At 41.7% G+C, this 24,597-nt stretch overlaps 1 protein-coding gene across 4 annotated transcripts in view; it reads left to right on the forward strand.

Annotated features, from left to right (window-relative positions):
* The window catches only part of LOC119485122 (MICOS complex subunit mic25a-like), a 68,437-nt gene extending 44,341 nt beyond the window's left edge, over window positions 1-24,096 (forward strand). For 3 of the 4 annotated variants that reach the window (XM_037764464.1, XM_037764482.1, XM_037764489.1), the window contains 2 exons: window positions 2,102-2,257; window positions 23,783-24,096. In XM_037764464.1, the coding sequence (XP_037620392.1) occupies window positions 2,102-2,257; window positions 23,783-23,792 (166 nt within the window). In that variant the 3' untranslated portion in view covers window positions 23,793-24,096. The remainder of the gene's footprint in view (window positions 1-2,101; window positions 2,258-23,782) is intronic. The other variant, XM_037764474.1, reaches the window with a different exon arrangement.
* Window positions 24,097-24,597: the final 501 nt, after the last annotated feature.

Genomic DNA, 24,597 nt, shown 5'->3' on the forward strand with positions numbered 1-24,597 from the left:
AACCAATGGGTGATGTCTTGGTGACTACGTCCATTTCTTATATACAGTCTATGGTTTTGTGCTGTTCTGTTTTGCTTTATTCTGTTGCTAGTAAAGTGAGTATTCATATGAGAGGTTGTACAGGATGCAGTGCTGTGAATAATAAGTTGTCTTTGCATGTGTGTGCGTGTGAGTGTGCATGTACATATCCATATCCCAATCCTTCCAGTTACGAGTTCTGTCACAACAGCAGGTAAATTACTACAAGCAACAGAGCACTCAAGGATTACCCTCATGTAGGATTAGCATTCACTACCTGTATGTGTGTGTATGTGTGTGTGTGTGCACACGTGTGCTTGTGTGTGTTGATATGATTGTGTGCTTTTGTCTACGCCGACATGTACCGTATGTGTGTGAGTAAGATAAAAAGAAAAGAGAAAAGTTTGACTTTGACTCCTAAGCTGCTTTGTCTATGCATAATTCATCTCTCTCCACAGGCTGCACCTTGAAGCCTTTGAAACTATCTTAGCTTCTCCAACTGCAACTAAAACAAACCATAAACAATCTCAAGTGTTTTTATTTTCTTTTGCTCTTCATATGATTTAATGAAACAAAACAGATATTGTTAGTGCGGCTCTTACTGAGGTTTCAGCTAAGCCTTCAAGGAGTTGGTAACGTTTAGTCACTTGGACCTATTTTATTTTTTATTGGCACAAAGCTGATGTTGTTGAAATTCCAATTTGGCAATCACAGTTAAAATTAATGACTTCTTTTGGTATTTAGTAGTTAGTCCTTTTTTATTCATTTTCTCAAAGCAACAAAGACTGCCATTGTATGTTTTCAGTGTCTGAAATCAGATGTTATCTTGAGATAGTATTGTGATAGTGATATTTTACAGCTTTACAGTGCTTTGACTAAACATTAAAGGAAATTTCTGTTTTTTCACACCTTAGATCTTAGTTTCATGGCTGTTTATAACCTGTGTGATCATGTCACTTGGTCTGCTCCTTGCCCTGTTACGCTCCATCTACTGTAGTAAGGCCACGTCTGATCTCAGCTCGGAGTTTGTCAGTAAAACGTTGTCATAATTGATGAGAAAGAATCATGAAGAGCAATTTACTACGGCAGTCTTCGAATGTGATGAGCCTTAAAGCAAACAGAATTCAGAACAGATTTATGAAGATGTTCTGCCGTGCTTTAGTAAAAAGGTTAAATGTGTCACTCTTCGTTACAAAAAAAGTGTCATATAGCATTAATCTGAAATGATATGTCAATAGGGAGATAAATTAGAAAATTAGATCCTTAGGCCTTGATGACACAGAGCGTGTTTTGTAGGTGGAAAACATGAGGTGCACTACTGGCTTTTTGTTGCCCAATCAGACAAAGCTGTGTCTTTTTTTTTTTATTATTGTTGCTAGGCAACCACCAAATGTGCCAACGTAAGCTTAACACAAACCATGAAATGTTCACTACCTAATAGTTTAAATTATTGGAAAAAACATTCAGATCATGGTAACTACGGTTAGCAAAGTCATAAAGCTCTGGGTATCCAGCAAAAGTCACCTCAGTGAGAAAAACGCTAATGATGTCGGGCACTTTTCTGCTCTCAATTAAAATGTTTTCAGCTTGACGCGTTCAGGGCGCGAGCTGCACAGAGCATAAAAATGCGAGGTGCTCGGCAATGCAAAAGTGACGCGCAAAACGCTTCAATCTCTTTAAAAACATTCAAAAAGCCGCCCAGTTACTCTTTTTTTTTCTTTTTGTGGAAAATGTTTTCTTGTTTTTTTTTAAACAAATTCAAACAAAACAAAGGCAAGAAATAGCGCTCAATATCTGACAATAAATCAACGGTGGATAATAATAATAATCAATCAGTAAATTTTTTTGATGTTTTTGTCAATACTGAGCAAGTCATGCAGCACTACTGGCAGTAACACCTGGTACAAGACAAACCCCTGTTTTCGGCTCCTAAACAGGAGTGGCTCAGTTAAAATAGACAATCTAATGAACTGTCAGAAATGCACAACATGATAATTGTATCCAAGAAGTTTGAGCACACACAGCTGGCTGTGCTGTGTTGTTTTCACACTGACCCTCCTCTCTGCCCTCTGTTTCTGTGTAGACCTCTACAGACTGCGTCTGTGTGCACTGAGCTGCAGGCCAAGGTGCTCCAGTGCTACAGAGAAAACCCACATCAGACCCTGCACTGCTCCAGCCTGGCCAGACAGTACATGACCTGTGTGCAGCAAGCCAAGAAGGTAGGCGAGGGCTACAAACTGAACGTGGGTGTGGGGAGCATGAGAGAATGAAAAAAAACTGTTGTTGATTTTTTTTTTTAGGTTTCTTTTTTTTTTGGGTGTATTAAGCTGGGCATATAATGTATGATTTTAGCCCATTTCTGGCCAGACTTTTGAGCCGCACGACTCATTTTAGAGTCGGACCGAATTTCAGCTTTGTTTGCCGTGCAGTGTACTGGGGGGACCGAGGACTGACTAACTCCTTCCGACCAGCCGTCCATCAGTCGGATGAATTTCTGACATGTCAGAAATTTTGGTCGGCCATACACAGGCTCTCGCACAGTTGAAGCAGAGCCACGAGCCTATTCCTCAACGTCAGTGCCTTATTTCTACTTTTCTTAAGTCAAGTCAAGTCAATTTTATTTGTATAGCCCAAAATCACAAATTTGCCTCAGGGGGTTTTACAATCTATACAGGATACGACACCCTCTGTCCTTTACAGTGCGACCCGCTTACAATCAGAGCATCGCTATTGAGATAAGAATTTACAATAGATATAGTAAAACATTGCTAGATTACCTACAATTCTCTCTGCAAAATGGACAAGCAATACTGTCCACGTCTTCCTATAGCCACCATTTACGCCATATATGCCAGCACCTCTTTTTTTTTTACGTTTCAGCAGACAGGATGGCATAGATGATCAAGGCAGCACGTTTCTGCCTTGTTAGCATTGTTGTGACCCGTACAGACCTCGGCTAGCAAACAAACTTTACCTGCCTTGGATCTTTCAAACCAATTTTTATTGACAACTTTCAACAGCCAGAGCGGCCTTCAGGGCGTGTGTTTTTTCTGTTTTACACATACAGTGTGAGCATATAAATGGTGAGCTTTGGCTTTACATCACAAACGATCTACTCGTAGTAGGAAATACACAACAACATTTCTAAAATTGTACAGTGTATAGTACATTGTACAGCTTCAGTCTGCTGCAATATGCATGAATATTTGTGTGTGACATCTAACTCCACACGTCTCTACTTTAAATCAATTTCCCTCTCCCATTGTTTTGTTGCTGTTATCACTCTTTGCTCATTCCCTTTGAGTATCACACTTAAGAGTAACTCCCTTTCCTTCAAAGAAACATTCTTTTAATTAGCTCCCAGGTTTTTAAAGAAGACAGGAGGATAGCAGGTAATTAGAGAGACCTGGAAAGAGCTTGGCAGTGACACTGACAGTGGAACAAAAAGGTGAAGGGGACAAATAATCCTTTCAGTCCTAATACAGTTAACTTCTGAGAATCGTAATCTGCATATTGGGTTACTTTGACACTTCAGATAGGAAGCTGAATCAATGAGACATGCTTATTGAGCGGATTTATAAGTCGCCAGGCGTGCACTGTGTTTTGGAACTTTCTGATAGGAAGATTACACCGTTATTAGTGTATTAAAATCAGTTTTGTCATTCGGCTCTTTGAAATGCATTCTGCTCTCTGCTGATACTTTCGCAAATAGTGTTCAGACCCTACGCTTATCTACAAAGTGCTAATTTTACCCAATTTCTCCATCAAAAAACAATAATGAATGGATGCAATTTGCACATTATTATCGTGACAAAACGCACTGATACGGCTCCAAAGTAGATAAAAGGCACAAAACAACAATTGGTGAATTTGGCAGTTTAAACGGTCGATAAAAGCGAAGCAAAGGCTCACAATAAAAGCAATCAGTCTTTTTAAACTGGTTCAAAAGATCCATTTTGCCAGTGGGATGGTGCTCTTTGGGGGAAACAGGCTGTGTATGTGTGTTTGTGCGTGCTTCAGTTTTTTTTGTTGTGAGCATGTGATGTATAAAGTCAGATTGTGAGTGTCAGAGTAAAGTGCAGAGTAAAGGCGAGCTGTTTTTCTCCTTTTTTTGAGCCACTTGTTTAATACAGATTCAATCAGGCATACGGTAGAGTGAGTGTGAATGAGAGTCAGAGAAAGAAAACACAGAAGAGACAGAAAGAGAGAGTAAAAGGGCAAATGAATGAAAAAGAAAGCCTCAGTCTGTATCGAACACCCATTCCTCTGTGAGTGAAAGTGTTGTGGCCTGAAAACCAGAGCAGGTTTAGACCCTTACACTGTCCTCTGAATAGCAATGAAAAAATCCTTAACTTCTACTCTGGCGGAAGAAAGTGGATTTGACTGGCGTTGATGAATGAGGTCTAGTCCTTTTCAGACAGTGAGGCCAAACATTACTGTGCTCTTATTGTTTTAAGGCGCTGACACACCGTCGGACAATTTCGGGCCATCAATGAGCGTCCGTCGCCCTTGTTTTTGCGGTGTGTCCTGCACTGTCGGCTCAAGTCTGCCCTTGTCGCAGAGGTTTTTAGGCCGATTCAGCACGTTGAATCCGCTCGTCGGTGACAGAAATCACTCTGACTGGCTGTTCAGCTTAAGCAAATCAGTGCACGAGAAGAGAAACGGAAATGAAGAAAGCAAGCAAACGAGTAAAGTCAAGAGAAGTCTCTTCTCATTTTTCATCTTCATCTCATCTGATCATTCCAAAACACGGATATTTTCACGACGACATGGCCATCTGGAATGAAGCTAAGTGGTGAGTGAGAGTGGTGTGGAAATGGTCGGCAAATACTGTTTTTTTTTTTTCATGTATGTATTATAGCAACGACTTGTATATCTGTCGTCCAAGGTCTTCCGATTTCTCTTTTTGAATGACGAATACAGACTACTGCGACCTGCTGGAGAGTTATTTCATCTTACGCAGGCGCACAACGTACGTGGTAGTTGGCCGTCGGCTGTAGTCTTTGTGGTGTGTTCGAGTGCAACTTTTTGGCCAATACACGATGTGAGGCGACGCAACAGTCGGCCTTCGTCACCGCTAGTTCTTTGATGTCGGCTTGGTGTGTCTGGGCCTTTAGATCTCTGTTTGTGGCATTGCAAACCAAACTGTCGTATGACTCCGAACTGTATTCACATGTTAAAAAAAATCCCAGAGTTTGTCCACCTGAAAGTCCAAAAATTCTACAGTTGGCACCTTTTTAAAATTCCCCACGGTTGCCGACTCACTTTGAAAAGAACAATCTCGACCCAAAACATTTTATCGCTGACATCTTCTCTGTCTAACCTTTCTTTATTGGGATAATCTAACAGAGATGAAATCTCGCTCTTCAAGAGTGACCTGCGGTACTCGTCTGAAGATGGTTGGATTTTCAGGTTGACCTTTAAGACTTCTGAAGAGCGCTCTATCCTAAGCTCAACCTTAAAAAGGCATATAAATTGTTCCTAGATTTAAGATATAAATGTGTAAATGTAGAAGAGCTCACATTTAAGTGTCCGTTTAAACTATCTACATCCAATATACATCCTATATTATACCCTTTATTTCTCTTTTTATCCACCTATTATCTGCGTGTCCTTGGATCTTTCATGCTGCTGTCACTCTTGATCCATCTCTTCTCCGCCAGTTCCCATCCTCCATTTGTCCCTCTTCTTCCTATATTAAAGCCTCCTTCACTGCCCTTCACTGCACACTTTGTCACATTAGCCAGTACATTAGCTCTGAGCAGCACTGCTAGCCATGGAGCTCTTTTAAGGCTTAGGTAGGTTTGACTAACATGTCAGGTGCCATCCCTCTCATTTTCATTTGCTCGCACAGTCATGCAGCTCGGTCTCAGACCCACTGCTGTCTTTGTGAAAACACAAATTTCTAATAAAAGCCCTTTTTAGGGGGCCAAAGCTGAAACCTCTCTCTCAATGGTTCTGTCAGACTTTAAAACCTCTTGCTATAGTTATTTGCATCCATATTGTACATTTAGAGCATCTTTAACGCCAGCGGCAGGAATCAGACAGGGTCAGCGAGAGTAGGCAGACGGGGTCAGTGAAAGCAGCCAGAAACGAAGAAGCCAATAGAAGATGGCGATAAAAGAGTGTTGATCTGGTCCGGAGGTTTTCAAACTGTGAGTTGAAGGGGAGGGGGAGAGAGATGTGAAGGAAAGATACCATGTGAGGTGAAAGGAACAGATGCATGTCGGTGTTCTGAAAACAATGGGAAGATAGTTATAGTACTTTGGCTCACTTATCGGCACAGTCAGCAGTTACAGCGGCAGTGGCTGCGACACACAGCTCATTTAAGCAATTATGATACTTTAAAACCTTTTAAAGGGATAGATTGGGTGTTTTGAAGTGGGGTTGTATGAGGTACTTCTCCATAGTCAGTGTATTACCTACAGTCGAGGACCGTGAACGTGCCCCCGGTTTGGAGAAGCAGACAGGAGTTACCACACAGAACCAAAGTAATGTACTGCTGTGGACGGGGCCGGCAGCTAAATGTATTTTAGCCACCTTAGAGGAAGGCCCACCTAAAAAAAAAAAATCAATATCAGTTTAGGGGACGCTACATTTATAATATTTTCGCAGCTTTAACCTTGCCATGAGACAGCTATACAGTCTATGTTTCTGACGGGGAACTGAAGCCGTTGTATCAAGCTATGCTATCGCCAAAGCAACCAGACTCCATTTAAAAAAAACTGTAATTTTACCTCGCGGAACACGGGAGTTGCTGGTCTACCGCTGCCTCTATCGGTTAGTAACTAACGGATCAAGGCAGCAATTGGGGGAAACCCCCGTGTTCTGCAAGGTAAAATGTTTTTTTTAAAAGGAGTCTGGTGGCTTTGGCAAGAGCATAGATGGATACAACGGCTTCAGTTTCCTGTCAGAAAGGGCTGTCTCATGGCAAGGTAAACCGGCACTTAAATTGATATTGATTTTTTTAGGTGGGCGTTTCTGTTACATGTAGGTGGCCCCTTCCACAGCAGTACATAGCTTTGCTCCCGTGCGGTAACTCCTGTCTGCTTCTCAAAACTCCAACTGTCATCTACTGTAGGTAATACACTGACTATGGATAAGTACCTCATACAACCCCACTTCAAAACACCCGAACTACCCTTTAATTCCCAAATACTGCAATTTGCGTAAAAAATCTTACTCCTTCTCAGAGTCAAACACAGAAACGATGCACATATTTATAGTTTCAGAGTGACTTGCACTTTCTGAGGCGATTATCTCAGATGTCCATCGCAGATAAAAGTCCATGACTCCACTTAGAATTCAGAGAAGATGTGTTAATTATAACTCTGGAACTTGCCAGAGAATCATCATGTTCAGTATCAAAGTGATAGTTGCCTGTACATCCATCGGTGTACTGCAATTAGAAACTGCTAATAGTTCATTCGGGATACTTTTAATGGTGTTGCTTTGCCAAAATGTAAAACAAATATATATTAACAAAATCAGTTGTAGCCCACAGCGTAACTCAGTTGGGAGTAGTTCTCTCGATTTTGTCTGAAAAGTCAGACCCATGATCTTGTCAGTTGTTGCAGTCTTGTTCTTGAAAACTGAGTGGCATACCGGTAAAACATGTACACCTTTCAATGTATTACAATATGATATACCATACAGTTGAAAAAATAGTTTTAAATAAAAATGTCCATAAAACAGTCACCTTTTTAGAGCTTACGATATTCTTCGTTTTTATGGAAATATTGAGTAACGCTGGGTTAAAATGTGAATACTCAAATAGCACCTTGGGATGATACCCAAATGATTGAGATTGGGTCAAATAGAGAATGGAGACGAGTAGAGCTGCCACCGGAGGCTTCTGATCATTCAGCCTTAATGAAAAGAAATGAGTGGGCAGTCCCAAGACCCCTCTGGACATGCAGGCGGCTGTCCAGTCTGCCTGTCTATAAATGGATCTGACAGAGCCAGCAGCTTGGTAGAGCAGAGCACTTGGACGAGAGTTTTACGAGGAAAAGTTTCAGTATGGCTGCAGGTAGTTAAGGGTCACCAGGGAGCAATATATGCACTGCAGATTTAGTAATGAGACAATGCACTGGATCATATTTCATTATGAAATATAATATTCTATAGACCCTAGAGGGAACATTTTGTTAAGGGTGAGACTGTTAATAATGGAGGTTCTACCTCTCTCTGAACGAGGTGCCGGTGTGCTTGTTCCAAAAAGTGGAACAGCAGGTTTTTTTTACCTGACATGAGCTCATCATGTACTGCGAGTGACAAGATGAAAGTTTACATAGCAAAATGACACGTTTTTGGAAAATGTTAAATGAACAATTGATCAGTGTCATCAGAAAATGAAAAAAATTAAAGGGGACCTATTGTACTTTTGTGCTTTTCCCCTTTCCTTTAACGTGTTGTATAGGTTTTTTTTTGTGCATGTAAAAGGTGCAAAGTTACAAAACCCAAAGTCCAAGCCAAAGGGAGTTACTCTCCCCCACAGAAACACTGCTCCTGATCTATCTGAAACGCCTTGATTGAAGTCCTGCCTTGTTTTCCGTAACGTAATGATGAGGGCTGGGACGATTCACCTATCGTGATTCGATATGTATTTTGATTCTACATGAATTGCGATTCGATATTACGATTTATTGTGATTTCTGTTAACTTTTTTAACACTAGATCGTGGGAAAAAGTTAAATCATACACTTTTTCTAAATTGATACAGTAAAAATGTTCAGAGATGTCCTGAAGTCAAATATATCAGTCATTTTTTTAACATTAAAGCATGCAAACATGTTCTAGTAGAAACCCCAAATACAAGTATGCACCTGGAAATTAGCATAATAGGTCCCCTTTAACAACCAAATGTCTAAACATAATGTCATACTTTTTAAATGTTGGAGATCTCATTTAGGAACAAAACTTTTTGAATTCCATTACGTTGACGCTGGGCCGACACACATGCCCTTCGTCATTTTGTAGTTTTCTAAAGAAACCACTTATCTGCTGCACTGAAGGACAACAATAGCACACCAACGTATTTTGAGATGCACTCTGGAAAAGAGGGCAGTTTTGTTTTTTTTAAACTAACAAGCAAAATAAACTGTCTGTTCATGGGCAGATAAAATAGCTAGCGAGTTAGAAAAGACATACAATGTAATTGGATGCAGTAATTTTTTGGCTTTGTGGGACGATAACATGACCGCTCAATAGACAGCAAAGCTTCTAGCCTGCTGAAAACCTTGCGACAGCTTAAAAGCTCTGTTCTTTTGTTATCTGTTTGTGCTTTTAAGGATTTGCTAAAGCAGATGCATTCTTCCCTGTGATTAAAGGGAGAATGCTGTATTTTTCTCCCCAGAATGAATCATGAAGTTGATACCTTTTATGGTTCATGCTTTTTCTTGAATATAGTTTCTCTTTTGTCTCTTTCTGCACATGAAGCTTGATGCCTATCGAACACAATCTGTCTCCCTAAACTCGTTTCCTCATAGTCTTCTGGTACTTTCTGTATATCATGAAGTCATGTAAGCAAAGTTACAGTCCATGAATCTCAGCAGCAGGCAAATACTGACTTGGCTCGGATCAGTTCTGTCACTTCCGCCCAGCTACTACTGACTTGTATGACTTTCCATGAGTTTATTCATACAGGCTCCACTGTATATATCTGTTAGTCTTTGTCCGCCTGTCTGTTTGTCAATCAATCTGCCAATGAAACCGACGGCCTGCTTATCTTTCTTCTCTGCCAGTGTCTTGATCTGAACATCACTAGAGTATCTATCTCACTTTTTCTGTCTCCCGCTTGAAGTCCACCCAACTCACTATCTACAGTAGCACAGCCTTCCTTATATGTCACTCAAAAGTTCTTTTATGTTTTATGATTCATGCATGCACACAATTTTTTTTTTTCACACATTCTGCCCTCTGCCATCCATTAAAGACAGTTGCTTCAGGATATGGCCTTGCACCTCCTCTCTGCTGTCCCTCTCTGCTGTCAGTGTCTCTGGTTGGGCCATTGTCATGCATATGTCACCTTATGTGTGTGTTAGGGATGCAGGGTAAATGTCAGCTCACCAAGGCCTTGCGTCACCACGAAGCTTTGTGGGTTTTTTGTCTCTTTTTGGGGTGACGTTATCTTATATATTGTCCCTATATGGCCGTTATCATTGGCCGTTTTGTATATTCAGTGTGTGTTGGTGCGCTTGCATTCGTGCGTTTGCGTAAGCCCATGAGAGAATTTGAGAGTCCACCCTTTACCTCTCATCATCTATTCTCTCTTTCAACCTCCTCCTCAGTGAAACAAAACACAGCCGTCCTCAAAGTCACATTCAAGAACAAACGTCTCTCAAACCGGCACTTACTTTAAGTGTCACCTCCTCCTCCACAATACTCCTCCAAGGCTTCGGCGCCAACCATTTGCAGAATGCTAGAGCTGTGCCATTTAACGCCATTAGCAGGGGCCAGCGGCATTGTAGCAACATTTCCACGGTATCCCACATACTTAACCCACTTGAACCCGTCGGTCTCCTGAACGCAGTATTTGTCTACCCTGATGGGTGAGTATGTGCCGGTCTCTGAGATGCTTGGTTAAGTGCCACTCCAGTTCTGCCTTGACTACCGAGGCAGAACTCGAGCATTGCGGACACAAAACATTTGTACTTGTGTGTGGTGCTATTTTTAAAGGCAATCAGAAATCTGTTTATTCTCAATTATAGCCTTAAAAAATGTTTGAAATTGGCTCCAGTTTTCAACAGGTAGGATGTTGAGGGCCCTGGTGGGGGGCTGATAATATGCAAATGGATATGGGGAAAAAATATAAACACTTTTCAATATATTGCAGTCCAATGCATTACAATCAGGGGTGTAACGGTACACAGAAGTCACAGATATGGTGTGAAGGCCAGGACATCTCTGCAGCACGATAATATTTAATTTAAAATGGTAATTTGACACACATTTCACCGGTTTGAAAATTGCAGTAGGCCATATTGTGATTTCGATACAATTTTGATTAATTGTGCAGCCCGAATGCTTTCATTTTCATTTATTTTGAACAGACAGTGGTGCAAGTGTCAAAGACAGACAGCATCCTCTTGCTGGGGTCTGAGATTCTGTACACTGGCAACTTTAGTAATCTATTTTCATAATGAAAATAAAGAACATTTCAAACATTTATGTATTACACAGTACGAACACCGAACAAACAGTTTCCGAAAAAGGAATAGGTCACATTAGGCAATGAAAAGCATGCTGTGAAATTGAAAATACAAAATACAGGCTGCTTTGGCACATCTGGGTGATGCAGTTGAATGTGCATTAGGTTTATGTGCTTCGCATCAGCAAATGAGATTAACAAAAAGAAAGATTGATGATGTTTGTGTTCTTGGACTTTTATCCAATTTTTGTTGGAAGACTTGGCCTGGATTTGAGAATTAGGGTAATGTAAGGCTTTGGTTAAGGTTAAGGTACACCTTTACTCGATTTGTTGATTGACAGAAAACCACCTTGGGCTTTGGGAACTTGTGTTGGGCATTTTCTTTTTACAATTTTCCCACAATTTTTAAACAAAAGGATCAATAAAAGAAATAATTGATTAATTAATTGATCAATTATGAAAATAATTGTAAGTTGTAACCCCAGTAAACTTTGAGTTTAGGTATGCAGTTACATGTACCATGGTCAACATTAGCCTGGAGACAGGGAATGCATAATGCCCCGAGTGGAGTCCAAAGTGTGTATACGATCACATCTTCTCATCTTGAGTTCCTTAGAGCTTTACAGAGGACAAAGAAAAGGGTATTTCAAAAATAAAACAATGTGGTTGTATATCGGTTTTTGTGTGTGTGTGATATAAAATAGTCAGGAGTTTGGAGTGCATGTGTTTGCAGATGGATTCTGCCGCGTTTAAGTGCTTCTCTCTTAATGTCACCTCCATCAGTTGTGCCGTGTGTGTGTGTGTTGCATCTCTGTGTATGTGTGCCAGGATCTGAACATCTTCTGTCTGTGTAGAGCTATTCCCCCTTCTTCAAAACATTTCAGTTGACATTTTCCACACCAGCCACTTTTAACCACAAACTAATTCACCGCCGTTTTCGCAGAGAGCCGTCCTCCTCTAAATGTAGTGCCAGCAGCATCTTAAGCACCTCTCAGACAACATTCAGTCCTAATAAAAATGTTTAGACCTCCATTCCGCATGAAGACGAAGTGAATGGATTTAGTAATAGCAGACTATTTCACTCTGCTATCTCTCTGTCTTCCTGCCACAGCAAATCCCAGAAACAAAAAATCAAGACGTCTTCTGTTCAGTTTGTCCAGGTGAAGGAGTTGATTGATAGGAAGAGGAATTCTGCCATTTCCAGCCAACAAAAAGAGGGAGAAAAAAAACGAGGGATGAGTCTTTGTAGCTGGGATGAAAGAGGAATAGAAGGTGCCTGTCAATGGGGGAATGGATGGAGACTGATGAAAGAGAGGAAACGTGGGGGAGATAGAGGCTTAAGAGTGTCTGTCAGTGAAGAAGGGTTAATAGAAAACTGTAAAAGAGAGATACAGTAGGAATGAGTGGATGATGGAAGGAATGTAGAGAGGATGAATAAAGAGGAGAGGAGAGGTTTTGTCAGCGAGAGGGATGACGAGATGGAAGGAAGAAAAAAGAGGAGAGGATGATCTGTCAATCACTACTGTTGGAAAGAAAGAAGAGACTGAGACAATATAATGTAAAAAATAAATAATTGTATGTATGTGTATGGCTATCTGTAGATGCAGGTGGTGAACCCCACTGTGAGCCTTGGCCTGTCTGCTAACTCTAATCTGATAACAGAGCCACTCTATTCAGTATCAATCTGGTCCTGCACACACACACACACACAACCACAAACACACTCTCAGACCACGACCCAGACAGTTCTATATATTGTAATATCCCTTTTATTAATATGTGCTTCATAGACCCCGTTAGTAAACATGATGACGTATTTTTGTGGGGGAAGCGTAAAGTGTAGGCAGAATAATTCTCTGGACACTTTAGCTAACGCTTTGTTGGCTTGTTTTTTAACAATGGCTGAAGGAAATACGAGTGTCTCTTAATATGTACAGTCACTCGCTCTCTGGGACCGCAAATGTTGAGAAAGTTAACATTAACCAACGGGACCAGATTGGCCGACCTCTACACGCTGACTCGATGGCCAGACATTTACACACTTGACAGAGAAACCAAGTGTGCATAGTAAAGAGAAACTGAGGACGTATAAATCTTTTGATACCTATAACTGTCCAGCACAAAAAGTTGCTAGTCCAGCATTGGCAACAGCTGCCTGCACTGCAGCAAAAGTCAAAAAGAGTCTTACAATATCGCCAAAGCGTTCCAGAGATGGAGAGAAAATGTTACTAATAGTTTAGCTTGTGCTAATCGCAGCCAAAGGCTCACTGTTGCGGCTACAGGTAGAAGAAGGCTAAACTATAAGCAACATTTTCTCAGAATCAGAATCAGAATCAGTTCCTCCTGAAGTCCACTGCCATCTCCACTGTCTTCAGAGCGTTCAGCTCCATGTGGTTCTGGCTGCACCAGGATGCCAGATGGTCAACCTCCCATCTGTAGGCAGACTCATCACCCTCGGAGATGAGGCCGATGAGGGTGGTGTCGTCTGCAAACTTAAGGAGCCTGACAGATTGGTGTCTGGAGGTGCAGCCGTTGGTGTACAGGGAGAAGAGCAGTGGGGAGAGAACGCAGCCTTGGGGGGCACCGGTGCTGATAGTCTGGGTGTCGGAGACTTGCTTCCCCAGCCTTACGTGCTGACTCCTGTCTGTTAGAAAGTCAGTGATCCACCTGCAGGTGGAGTCAGGCACGCTCAGCAGGGAAAGCTTGTCCTGTAGCAGAGCTGGGCTGATGGTGTTGAATGCGGAGCTGAAGTCCACAAACAGGATCCTGGCATAGGAGCCAGGGGAGTCCAGGTGCTGGAGAATGTAATGAAGGGCTAAATTTACTGCGTTGTCTACAGACCTGTTGGCTCTGTAGGCGAACTGCAGTGGGTCCAGCAGGGGGTTGGTGATAGTCTTTAGGTGGTGGAGCACAAGGCGTTCAAAGGTCTTCATTATAACGGAGGTCAGGGCGACAGGTCTGTAGTCCTGAAGACCTGTGATCCTTGGCTTCTTGGGGACCGGGATGATGGTGGAGGCTTTGAAGCAGGCCGGCACCCTGCAGATTTCCAGTGATGTGTTGAAAATCCCTGTAAACACTGGAGACAACTGGTCTGCACAGTGTTTCAGGGTTGCAGGTGAGACAGCGTCTGGGCCGGCTGCCTTGCGGGGGTTTTGTCCTTTGAAGAGCCTGTTGACTTCCCCCTCTTTGATGGACAGAGGTGTCTCTCCATCTCTCTAACCATTTAGCTTATAAGCAACATTTTCTCTCCATCTCTCTAACCATTTAGCCTATAAGCAACGTTTTCTCTCTATCTCTCTAATCGTTTTGCCTATAAGCAACATTTTCTCTCCATCCCTCTAACCGTTTAGCCTGTTAGCAGCGTTTTCTCTCATCTCTCTAATCGTTTAGCCTATTAGCAACGTTTTCTCTCCATCTCTCTAATAGTTTAGCTTTTTGCGTGAGTGGTAAGCTCACCGCTGCGGTGCAGCAGCTGTGACGACTACGGTTAGCAGAAGGCTAAACTATTAGTAACATTTTCTTTCTATTTCTTTGCTGATATTGTAGATCAGTAGAGCCTCGAATCACAGTTTGTCCATCTCAGGTATGCAATAAAATTTCAAGTTGAAGCCATACTCCTTCGATTCTGACGCCCAACAACACAGCAAGATGCCATTTTTTTCGATGTGTAACGTTAGCCTGCTACTCTGAGCTGCTTCGTGTTTGCCTCCAGTCTTTCCTTTGTTTTCCTGCAGCTACCACCATGACATAACCATGACTAAAAGGGTCTATAGAATACTAGCATACACTGATTGTAGCTTTTGTGTGATTGCTACTTGCTGTACAATTGTACCAATACCAACATGATGTATATATTTTTTTCTCTGCCATTTTCATTCTAATAATAACTATTATTACTGAGATTACTTACCGCATTGTTTTGTTTTTTTCAATGCAACACGTGAAAAGAAACATTGACACACGCCTGAGTTGTGAATATCATATAGCCATACATAATGCCCACACAAACACAGTCACGCATGCTAGCTCACATATTTCTGTCTCTTTATGTCTCTCTCTTTCCCTCCTTCCATCCCACCTCTCCCTCACATCCATCATCTCCAAGGCGACCACCCTGTGAAAGCACAGGCCACATAAAGATTAGCTCTTCTCTCTCTTGTCCCTGCCCCCCTTCCTCCAACAGTCTCTCTCTCTCTCTCTCTCGCTCTCTCACTCTCTCTCTGATCTATATAACACTCCATCGGCATCCAGCTAAACATCTCATCCATGCTGCTACACTCCACTGACCACCATCTCTGTAACCTGTAATTGATTCGTAAATTGTGACAAAGGGACTAACTACATGAAGACTGAGGTGTTGTTCTGTAAATGGCATCATCATCTTCATTATCATATTGTTTGATATGTAAGCTGCTCGATCTCACTGACACGGGTTCATTTGATCTTTAGTTTTTGTCTTATTAAAAGAATAGCTTTTTCGGGGGGTGGGTCTTTTTGTTAAAAGAATATTGTTTTTCTTGCTTGCCCAGTTTGAGACAATCTCATGTCTGTCTGCAGTAGTGCAAAACATGTTCTATGAAAATTATGATAAATGTAATTGACTAGCACTATCACTGTGGCAATGGCATTATATTGCTAGGGAGGGATGTCACAACCTGGCTCTGAAGCTATGACAAAAGAGTGTATGCGTGTATGCATGACTGCTGCGTGTAGTGTGAGGTAAACATGTTGCATGGGTGAAAACTGGAAATAAAAAATGTGACTGAATCTATTTAAGATCAGTCTGACAGCACTGCAAGGAAGAATGAAATTATAATGATAGGGAAATTAATAATTTGGACAGATAGATGTGTTAAATTGAAACAAAATACAATATCCCACACAGTTAAACAACGTTTTATTTAACAGTTAGTAGAAACAGACAGGAAATGTATGGAGAGAGTGAGGGGGATGAGATGCATTAAAGGTCCCCAGCTCGAGACTTTGCGCTTTAGACCACTAGGCAATGGGAGGCCCGGATGGTTCCCTTTTAACTTTAAATACCCCGAATCTAGCTGTTGAGTATCAAATACTCTCCCACTGTAGTATTTATAGTTTTATGTTTTTCTCCATCATAGAGTACAAGTTCAGTCAAGTTCCGGATATGAGCTGACGTGGAATCGTGACAAGGAAAAGCGTTCGCACAGAATCCCCATGAAGGGCTGTGTCTGATGGTATGACATCACTTTGGCCACATAAATCACGCTTTAGACCTCTCCTTATTCATATTCTTTTTTAAATTCTTTTAAGTCTTTTTCAGTAGTTTGAACATTTCCTGGTAATCCGTCCAACAGTTTTCTTAACCTGAATTTGTGCCAATCTATTTTGTAGATGTACAGATACTTGACTGCATAAGTGACAACTTTCAGTCTGGTCCAAGGTGGACCACCGGCTGCCAAGTTGATAACATGTGGGTGGCAAAATTAGTAACTCTATACAGTACATTTAAGTTTTCCACTTGCTTAAACCCATTGGGAAAATCTGCCCTAAAATTAGCTGCTCGCTTTTAAAAACGTCTTTATATTCAACTTAGTTATCAGATGTCTTCTCATTAAATGACATCATTGACTGTACCTAATACATTAAAGGAGCAATGTGTAGGATTTGGCGACATCGAGTGGTGTGGTTGCAGAATGCAACCAACTGAGTACCCCTCCACTCACTCCTCCCTTTCCAAGACTACTGTAATGTGATCCACAAAGTGCAAAACCACGGTAACGCCATTTGCCTCCCTCAGAAGCCATCCTTACCATAATAACACTACTTTAGGAGCAACGGAGGTCAGACGGCGGCTGGCGGTACCACGGTTTTGCATTCTGCGGCCTCACTTTACTGCAGTTTCACAAGCGTTTCAGAGAACTACGGTGGCCTTCAGGTAATGTAAAAACACTAAAGGCTCTCTCTAGAGCCAGACTTTGGTTTGTCCGTTCTGGACTACTGTAGAAACATGGTGGAGCAACATGGTAGACTCCGTGAAGAGGACCCGCTCCCTATGTAGATATGAAGGGCTCATTCTAAGCTAACGAAAACACAATGATTCTTAGTTTCAGGTGATTACACACTAATGAAAACATAGTTATGAATATTATTTCCCATTCCTGCAAATAGATCCCATGAAATGCTGCACACTGTTCCTTCAAATCAAAGACTGTATCCTCAGCGGTTTGATGGCTGATGATTTACAGACAGACTGAGCAGTTGAATGCTTCTTTACAGCAACTAAACTGACTGACTAAACCACCAGCTGACTGACTGAATGAATGAGTGGTGTGAATGGTTCAGTCAGTCAGTGCTTCTAACTAACTAACCAACCAACCAACCAACTGACCAACATACAGACTGAGTGAATCAACAGTTCAGTTGGATCTCTCTGTGTAACTAACTAGCTGACTGACTGATTAAGATGCTTCCTCAACGCACTGACTGATTGACTGTTTGGCTGTCTTCCTGACTGTGTAATCAGTGAAAGTCTGTGTGTTTATAAAGCAGCCATAGCCATGGCCACTCTGCGAGCGTCTGATTGACATCCCTGCCTGGCAACTGTCTCCGTTCCTCCAGAGGGAGGGAGAGAACTGAGTGCTGTTAGCACTGAGCAGAGAAGACAGTTATTGATTTTCTACTTGTCTATTATTTTTGTTTTTCGCAGAGAAAAGGCAAGTGAGCGAGGCGAGTGTGTTTGTGTGTGTGTATGTGAGTGAGCGCCTCCATACATTTGATGCAGATGTGTTTACATGTGGGTCTGCTGCCAATGTTGCTCATTACCTTATGACTGGGGATGTGTGAACCTGCACAGCGTATGTGTGTGTGTGTACACTGTTGCTTCTACGCTACTGCCGTGCAAAGTTGATTCCTGGCCAACAAACACAACGATCTATCACACTGCTCACTAATTGGATGGAATCTGGCAGGTGGACGAAAACATGTGTTTGTGTGTCTATATGCTGTGTATCACTGCTTTTTGTGTCTAACCTCAAAAGACACTTTTCAATCTCAGCAAGAGTCAGTGATAATGAAGTGAAATAGTTGGTTCAACTTTACACTTTTTGCACTAACAGAGTGCAAGAATTAGTTCCAAACTATGTGAATAGGTTGAGAACACATAAAATGAAGAAACAACAAATCTCAATGTGGTTATTTGTACCTCACAATAAAAGATAATATAGATGTGATAATGTAGCACTTAGATTTGTCTACGATATACATAATAATGCAAGCATTAGGCCAGTGTTCATTTTGGTACCTGATTTTGTTTTAGCCTAATATTTTTGACGGAAATAGACGTTTTAGTCTAATTTTCATCAGTGAAATTTTAGTCATACATTTTTAATTTTTAATTTCAAATTTCTTATTTCTTCTCAGCGTTTTGAGGCTACATGTGTCTGTGTCTTTGTCATGTACAGTTACCATGGTTACATGTGTTGTTCTCGTCCATTGCGAGGCTCGTGGAAAAGGCACTGTTCTCACACTCAGTTTCCATGTCACTCTGCTCTGCCGTAATAAAATGACAGTTAGTTGTCACTTCCAAACTCTGTTGTTTGAACAGAACCGCTTTCTTTCTGTCATCAGCGGTGAATCATTCAGAAGCTGGAGTCACTCACCTGTTCACTAAAATACTGCTCATTGTCTGGGTTTAGCTTGAGACGAAGAATCAAAAACATCAGGTGGCGTGATATTTTTTTAGCGAACAACTAGAGGAAGATTTAGATGGTTAGACTGCCGATATTATTCCTGGAACTTACTCACTCCTCCTGATAGCAACACAAAGGATAGCCGACTGACAGTTAACGTTTACATTACGTCCACATCCGTGGCCCTTGATAATGTTACATAAGCTTATCTTTCTATAAATGGTGTGCTGGCCAGCATGTTTTTGTAGTTTGTCCCTGCAGTTTTGTTCTTGTCTAACTCTCAGTGGATTGTAGAGGAATTTAGTCCATCTGTCTGTTTCTTCCCATGGGCGATTTTAGACTCTTTTTAGGAGTGCTCAAGCACACCTAAATTTAATCTCAGCACCCATAAAAAAAAATGATCAAACCCTCTGAGACCGCTGACATTACTGTCTTGAAGAGGCGGTAGTGGTCTTTATGCTAGAGTGATATTGGCATCATATGAAACTACAAAAACTAAGGAATGCAGCTTGTCTGGAAGGAGGCTAAATAACACTCCAAATTCAGGCAAAACTTTGGCAAGGGAAAACTGGCATGGCGATTTACAAAGGGGTTCCTTGACCTCTGACCTTAAGATATGTGAATGAAAATGGGTTCTATGGGTACCCACGAGTCTCCCCTTTACAGACATGCCCACTTTATGATAATCACATGCAGTTTGGGGCAAAAACCATGCAGTTTAAATGTGTTATTTTCGCCTATTCTAAAAAATGGTGTATTTGAATATTTCTGCGTTCTGGGGTCCCTAAACAGTCTTGGAATTGCATAAATTGGGAATCACTTGAAAGTTGAGACTCTTGTGGATTCATTGAGCCCAAGATATTTTCACCATTGATGCAGAAAAAGCAGAAAGCATAAAAATTCAGCATAAAAATTCAGCAGAATGCAAGAAATGTAGGGTTTGACGTGCAAAATTTTCTGGGGGAGGACCTAGAGTCGCCCCTGTTTCTTCCAAGAACCGGTAACGTCAGATAACATTACAAATAGAGACAGATACTCAATGCAAGATGCTTCTTTAAACAATAGATATTACTGGACCTTCAGTCTACAACATCCAGATGATTTACTGTAAATGGAGTGAACATAATATTAGAAGCAGCTCTCAGTATAGCGCAGTACAATTAAACAGCACCACAAAACTGCATCCTCCAGAATGACCATAAAGTTGAGTCAGCACCTCTTTAAAACAGTTTCAACAAAAGCTGAACATTATAACCTTCATGAAGGTAGGATTTATTGCAGCACTGTTGGATTAGGCTGCGTTTGCTTTAGCTTGGTGTACCTAATAAACGGGAAACTGAGTGTGCGTCTTAAATTCAGTGCAGACCTTGGGCTAGAATATTTGGCTGCCCTCCCTGCCCAAGGTGCCGTGCATAAAAAGCTTTTCCTGTCTTTAAATTATCCAAGTGTGGATGGCGGCAGTCCAAATTTGGACCTGGGGCACCAAATTGAACTGCGTGTACCGTGGGAGGTGCTAGGGGTCAGTTTGAAATTCAGGAACCACTTCATACACTATGCATGAGGCATAATGTCCCATCGCGCTGCTGTATACGAGTGTGGCAAATACCTACACACACTGCCGCCGCCACACACTCACACATGCAGGCACCTGCACCCATGTTAATGCGTGCATAAACTCCTGCACACACAAACAGAGCCACTTTCACACACGTTTTCATGCACATATGCAGACACACACCGTCCCCCTTTTATATCTGGGGGACGTGAGTGGAACAGTAAAGCTAAATCCCCTTGTCACATTTGCCGCTCATCTCCAATTCAATGGCACAGGCTGCGATGCCCTCGGATGCACTTGGCAAGTGAACAGCTAACCTGCCCGCCAGCATGTCTGCCTGCCAGCCGAGCACCGAGGTAGTTAGCATGCCAACTAACCCACCCAGCAGCCGCAAGTTAACGCTTCACTAACCCTGGGTCGCCCTGTGTCTTTCTCTGTGTCTTTGTATGTGTATTGACGCAATATGTGTTTAGTTGTACCCTATAGTAGGCTGGCTTTCTAAAACACAATCAGCTATCAGTGTTTCTTACATCAACACACAGACAATTCAAAATAAACTTCCTTCCATCCATCCATCCGACACCATGCTGGAATCTTTAGCACTGTGTTTTCATTTTTAAAGGGGAACCCCACCTAAATTAAGAATTACACTATGTCATTTCCATGTAAAGTTGAGCTTCTCTCTCTCAAAGCCAGAAACCAGAGAAGTAAGTCTCAATAGGGTAGGGTATAGAGTCTGGAGCTGCTCCATAGACAATGAATAGGAGACTGATTTTGTGGACCCACAAAATGTTTGTTTTCTTTTTCACACCCAAATGAGCTTTATTATATTGTAGTTTTCTCGGTTGTGAAACAGAAAATGCACCCATATACTCAGAACAGTCCCTCAGAATTGTCTATGGAGCAGCTCCACACTGTATACACTGAGTTTTAGCACTATAGTTTTTGGATTTGGGAGAGTTATTCATGTTTACTAATATTTTTGGACTGTCTTAGACCGTAGGAATAACAGGTATGAATTTTGAAAATGGTCATAGTTCCCCTTTAAGCCCTCTGTCCCAACTTCAGCTTGAGTTTATTATTAATTTCTCACTGAGGTCATATATTTGCATCAGCTAAAACAAGACAGGGAAGCAAACAGTACAGAATTTACACTGCAGCATAAATAATGCAACCATGCAAACATCACAAGCTACAGTAACAGTGCTTCTTGTTAATTAATTTAATAGCTAAAGGGATGAGGGGTTGTTTATTGATTTGACCTTATTTTTGGCTGGTGGTAGCGAATCCCTGAGGCAAGAGGGAAAATTCTTCTTAAAGTGACTGTTCGGTGGTCACAGTCCAAAAAACTAGTCTTCATATGCGAAGCTCGTCTAGTCTGCATTAGAATAAACTTAAAATGATAAAATATCAATATTACATACGTGTGGAAGTGAAGAGTTAAATGGCACATTAGAGATGAAGATGATGTAGATGATAGTCTACGTCAGAGGTGGAACGTAGTGGAAGGAAATTTTGAAATCAGACTGGATAAATTGTTCGTAGCCCAGTTAAGACAATAGTCTCATTTAAGTAGGTATATAAAAATCGCTCTATGGCATTACCTATTGCTCCAAACACTGCATAAGATGCAGATACACACCTCACACACACACGTTACCTCCCTCTGCTCCAGTGCTTTTCGCTGTGCAGACTAATAAATTAAATAATGTTCTTTTCCTTCAACTTGTACACCTGCAACCCCTTTTCTCCCTCATCCATAGTCTTCTTCATGAGCAGTCTTGCCTCGTCTGGTGCTGTCACTTCAGCGCTAAGCATTGGTGCCATGGCAACAGTACTGAGTCCTGATAAGCAAAAGGCAGTTACAAGCTCTTGGATTTTGCGGCGAAATGACAAAATAGAATAAAAGCAAGTAACTGAAAAGCTCTGAAATGACTGAGATGCACTGCGTCTATAATTCCTACAAATGTGCCTCAGTGCGAATACAGCACATCATGTATGTTTCCTTCTCTTACACTCTAACGATTGTTCCTGACAATTGAGCCATGTCTCCAAGTTAGCGAGGATCATCTCTCGCAGTCAAAGGACCCCAAAATCAGAAGCCATGGCTTCAGGTTCTTTTATGCTTTTCCTATGTATCAAAAATAAAGCTCTATGCTCTTTCGCTCTCTTTTATTCTCTCCTGTTTTAAGACTGGGCATGTAGTCGGTGACAATTATAATTTAATAGTCAGTAATATTAAACTGCATTGTAAGTATCAACTCTGAACATTTACTCAGGGAAGACTTCAAGGAAGACGATTTAGATAGATAGATAGATAGATAGATAGATAGATAGATAGATAGATAGTAGGATTGGGTCGGTGTAAAAAATGTTCACACTGGTTTGATATCAAGTCAAACACCGGACCGGCCTGGTATACCGGTGATCGCACTTGACTCAGCAGCCGCTCACGAGTGGAACATAATGAGATTGAGAGAGCACATGAATGTGAGTGTAGCGACTCCAGTCCACTTGATGGTGGTAATGCACCTCTAAACTGGTTTGCTAAACGCCAATAAAACACTAAATAAGAAGAAGCCAAGAGTGAAGTGGCATCACGATCAGCAGGACAACTTACACGTTGCCTCTTCTATGTTTTTTGTCTCTCTCGTCCACATGGTTGACCGGTGTAGTTTGGTAGAAAAAAAATTGTTCCCATGTGAAACTGCTCACAACAAAGTCTGTGAATTATCTTGAATAACTGGGTCATGATTTCTGGAAAGAGACATTGCTGTTGAGTTTTTCAAATGTGTTTGAAAAGCGCCATCTAGTTCCATTATATTCGAGAGATGGCGCAAATCTCTACGGCAACTCACACCAAAACAATCTAAATTGATAAATAGCACTAAAGGTAAGAGGACAAGTTTGGATTTGGGATTTTGGGCTGAACTGTCCCTTTAAGCTTTTACACCGGACCAGACTGGCAAAAAATGGAAATTGAACCAACTCTAATAGATAGCTCTACAGTCATTGTATGTAGTCTGCGGGCGAACACCATGTTACTGCCCTGCTAGCTGGAGCAGAAATATTTGTTGGACTCTACCTTCTAGTAGGAAATGCTCTTTGTTGTCAAATGTCTAAGTTAGGTTTCAGGAAAATAGAAGAAATGCTCAGCTTTCCCGTAGTAATATTTAGATATTTAGAGGTGATTCTTTCTTGGCATTTGTTGTAATGTGCCATGTGACTCTTTGGCTGCTGTGTTTTTGTGTGAGGGACTTGGTTTCCCATGACACATCCTGACTTTTTGTGAGTTTCCCCTTGGGTCCCTGTAATGTAAATTTGTAATTTGACGGTTTCTCTTTTCTTTTCTACCCTCCCCCCCCCTCCTTGTCTCCCTCGTTCCTTTTTCAGAGCTCGCTGACGAATCACGGCTGAGAAACCCCAAAGAAAGCAGGAGCAGGAGGAGAAGAAGAAGCCAAGAAGGAGAGAGCATATCAAATCCGTCCATTTCTCGCCTCCCTCTATCCATCCGTCCATTTATTTATCCACCATCACTGAATAACCCCCCTCCTCTTTCCCACTCACCGTCCTTCTTGGTTTTTGAGTGTATTATCTTGACATGTCACTCCAGAGTGTATGATGTGTTGATTTATTGTCATGTTGCGGCGGCACACCCCTGCCGTCGCTGAAATAAATCCCAGTGATCCGCTGGTGATGAGACTGCAGGTTGTGTGTCTTGTGTGTGTGTGTGGCACGGATGGCTGTCTCTTGTCACGGCACGCTAATAATGCTTCCACCACTGAAAATGGGGTCGTGTGCACCCTTCTGACAACGCTGCGCAGGCCCAGGGGCTTGATTGTGTGTCGTGCTCATGGTTTTATTAAGAGAGAGAAGGGAAAGGAAATGAGGGATAAATGAAGTGGAGAACAGATGAACAGTGTGCATGTATTAATATCTGTATGTGTGTGTCTGTTTCATGTGTTTTTCCCACTATAGTGAACCCGCGTACGTACATGTCATCACATAAAGGTGCTTGCGTGAATGCATGCACATGAGCAACACGCCGGAGAGGCCACATATTGTCCCTGCTAGCTGTGTTTCCATGGTGACAGCAAGGGTCGGCGCGAGCAGCAAGGTGTGGAGGAACCTTCCAGATAACCCTGAAGGTCAGCTCACAGAGCTTCAGCTCGCAGCACTACTCTGTACTCACACGGGGAGAGGGTTAA

Source organism: Sebastes umbrosus, chromosome 1 (genome assembly GCF_015220745.1).
Source record: "Sebastes umbrosus isolate fSebUmb1 chromosome 1, fSebUmb1.pri, whole genome shotgun sequence".
Classification (NCBI taxonomy): Eukaryota; Metazoa; Chordata; class Actinopteri; order Perciformes; family Sebastidae; genus Sebastes; species Sebastes umbrosus.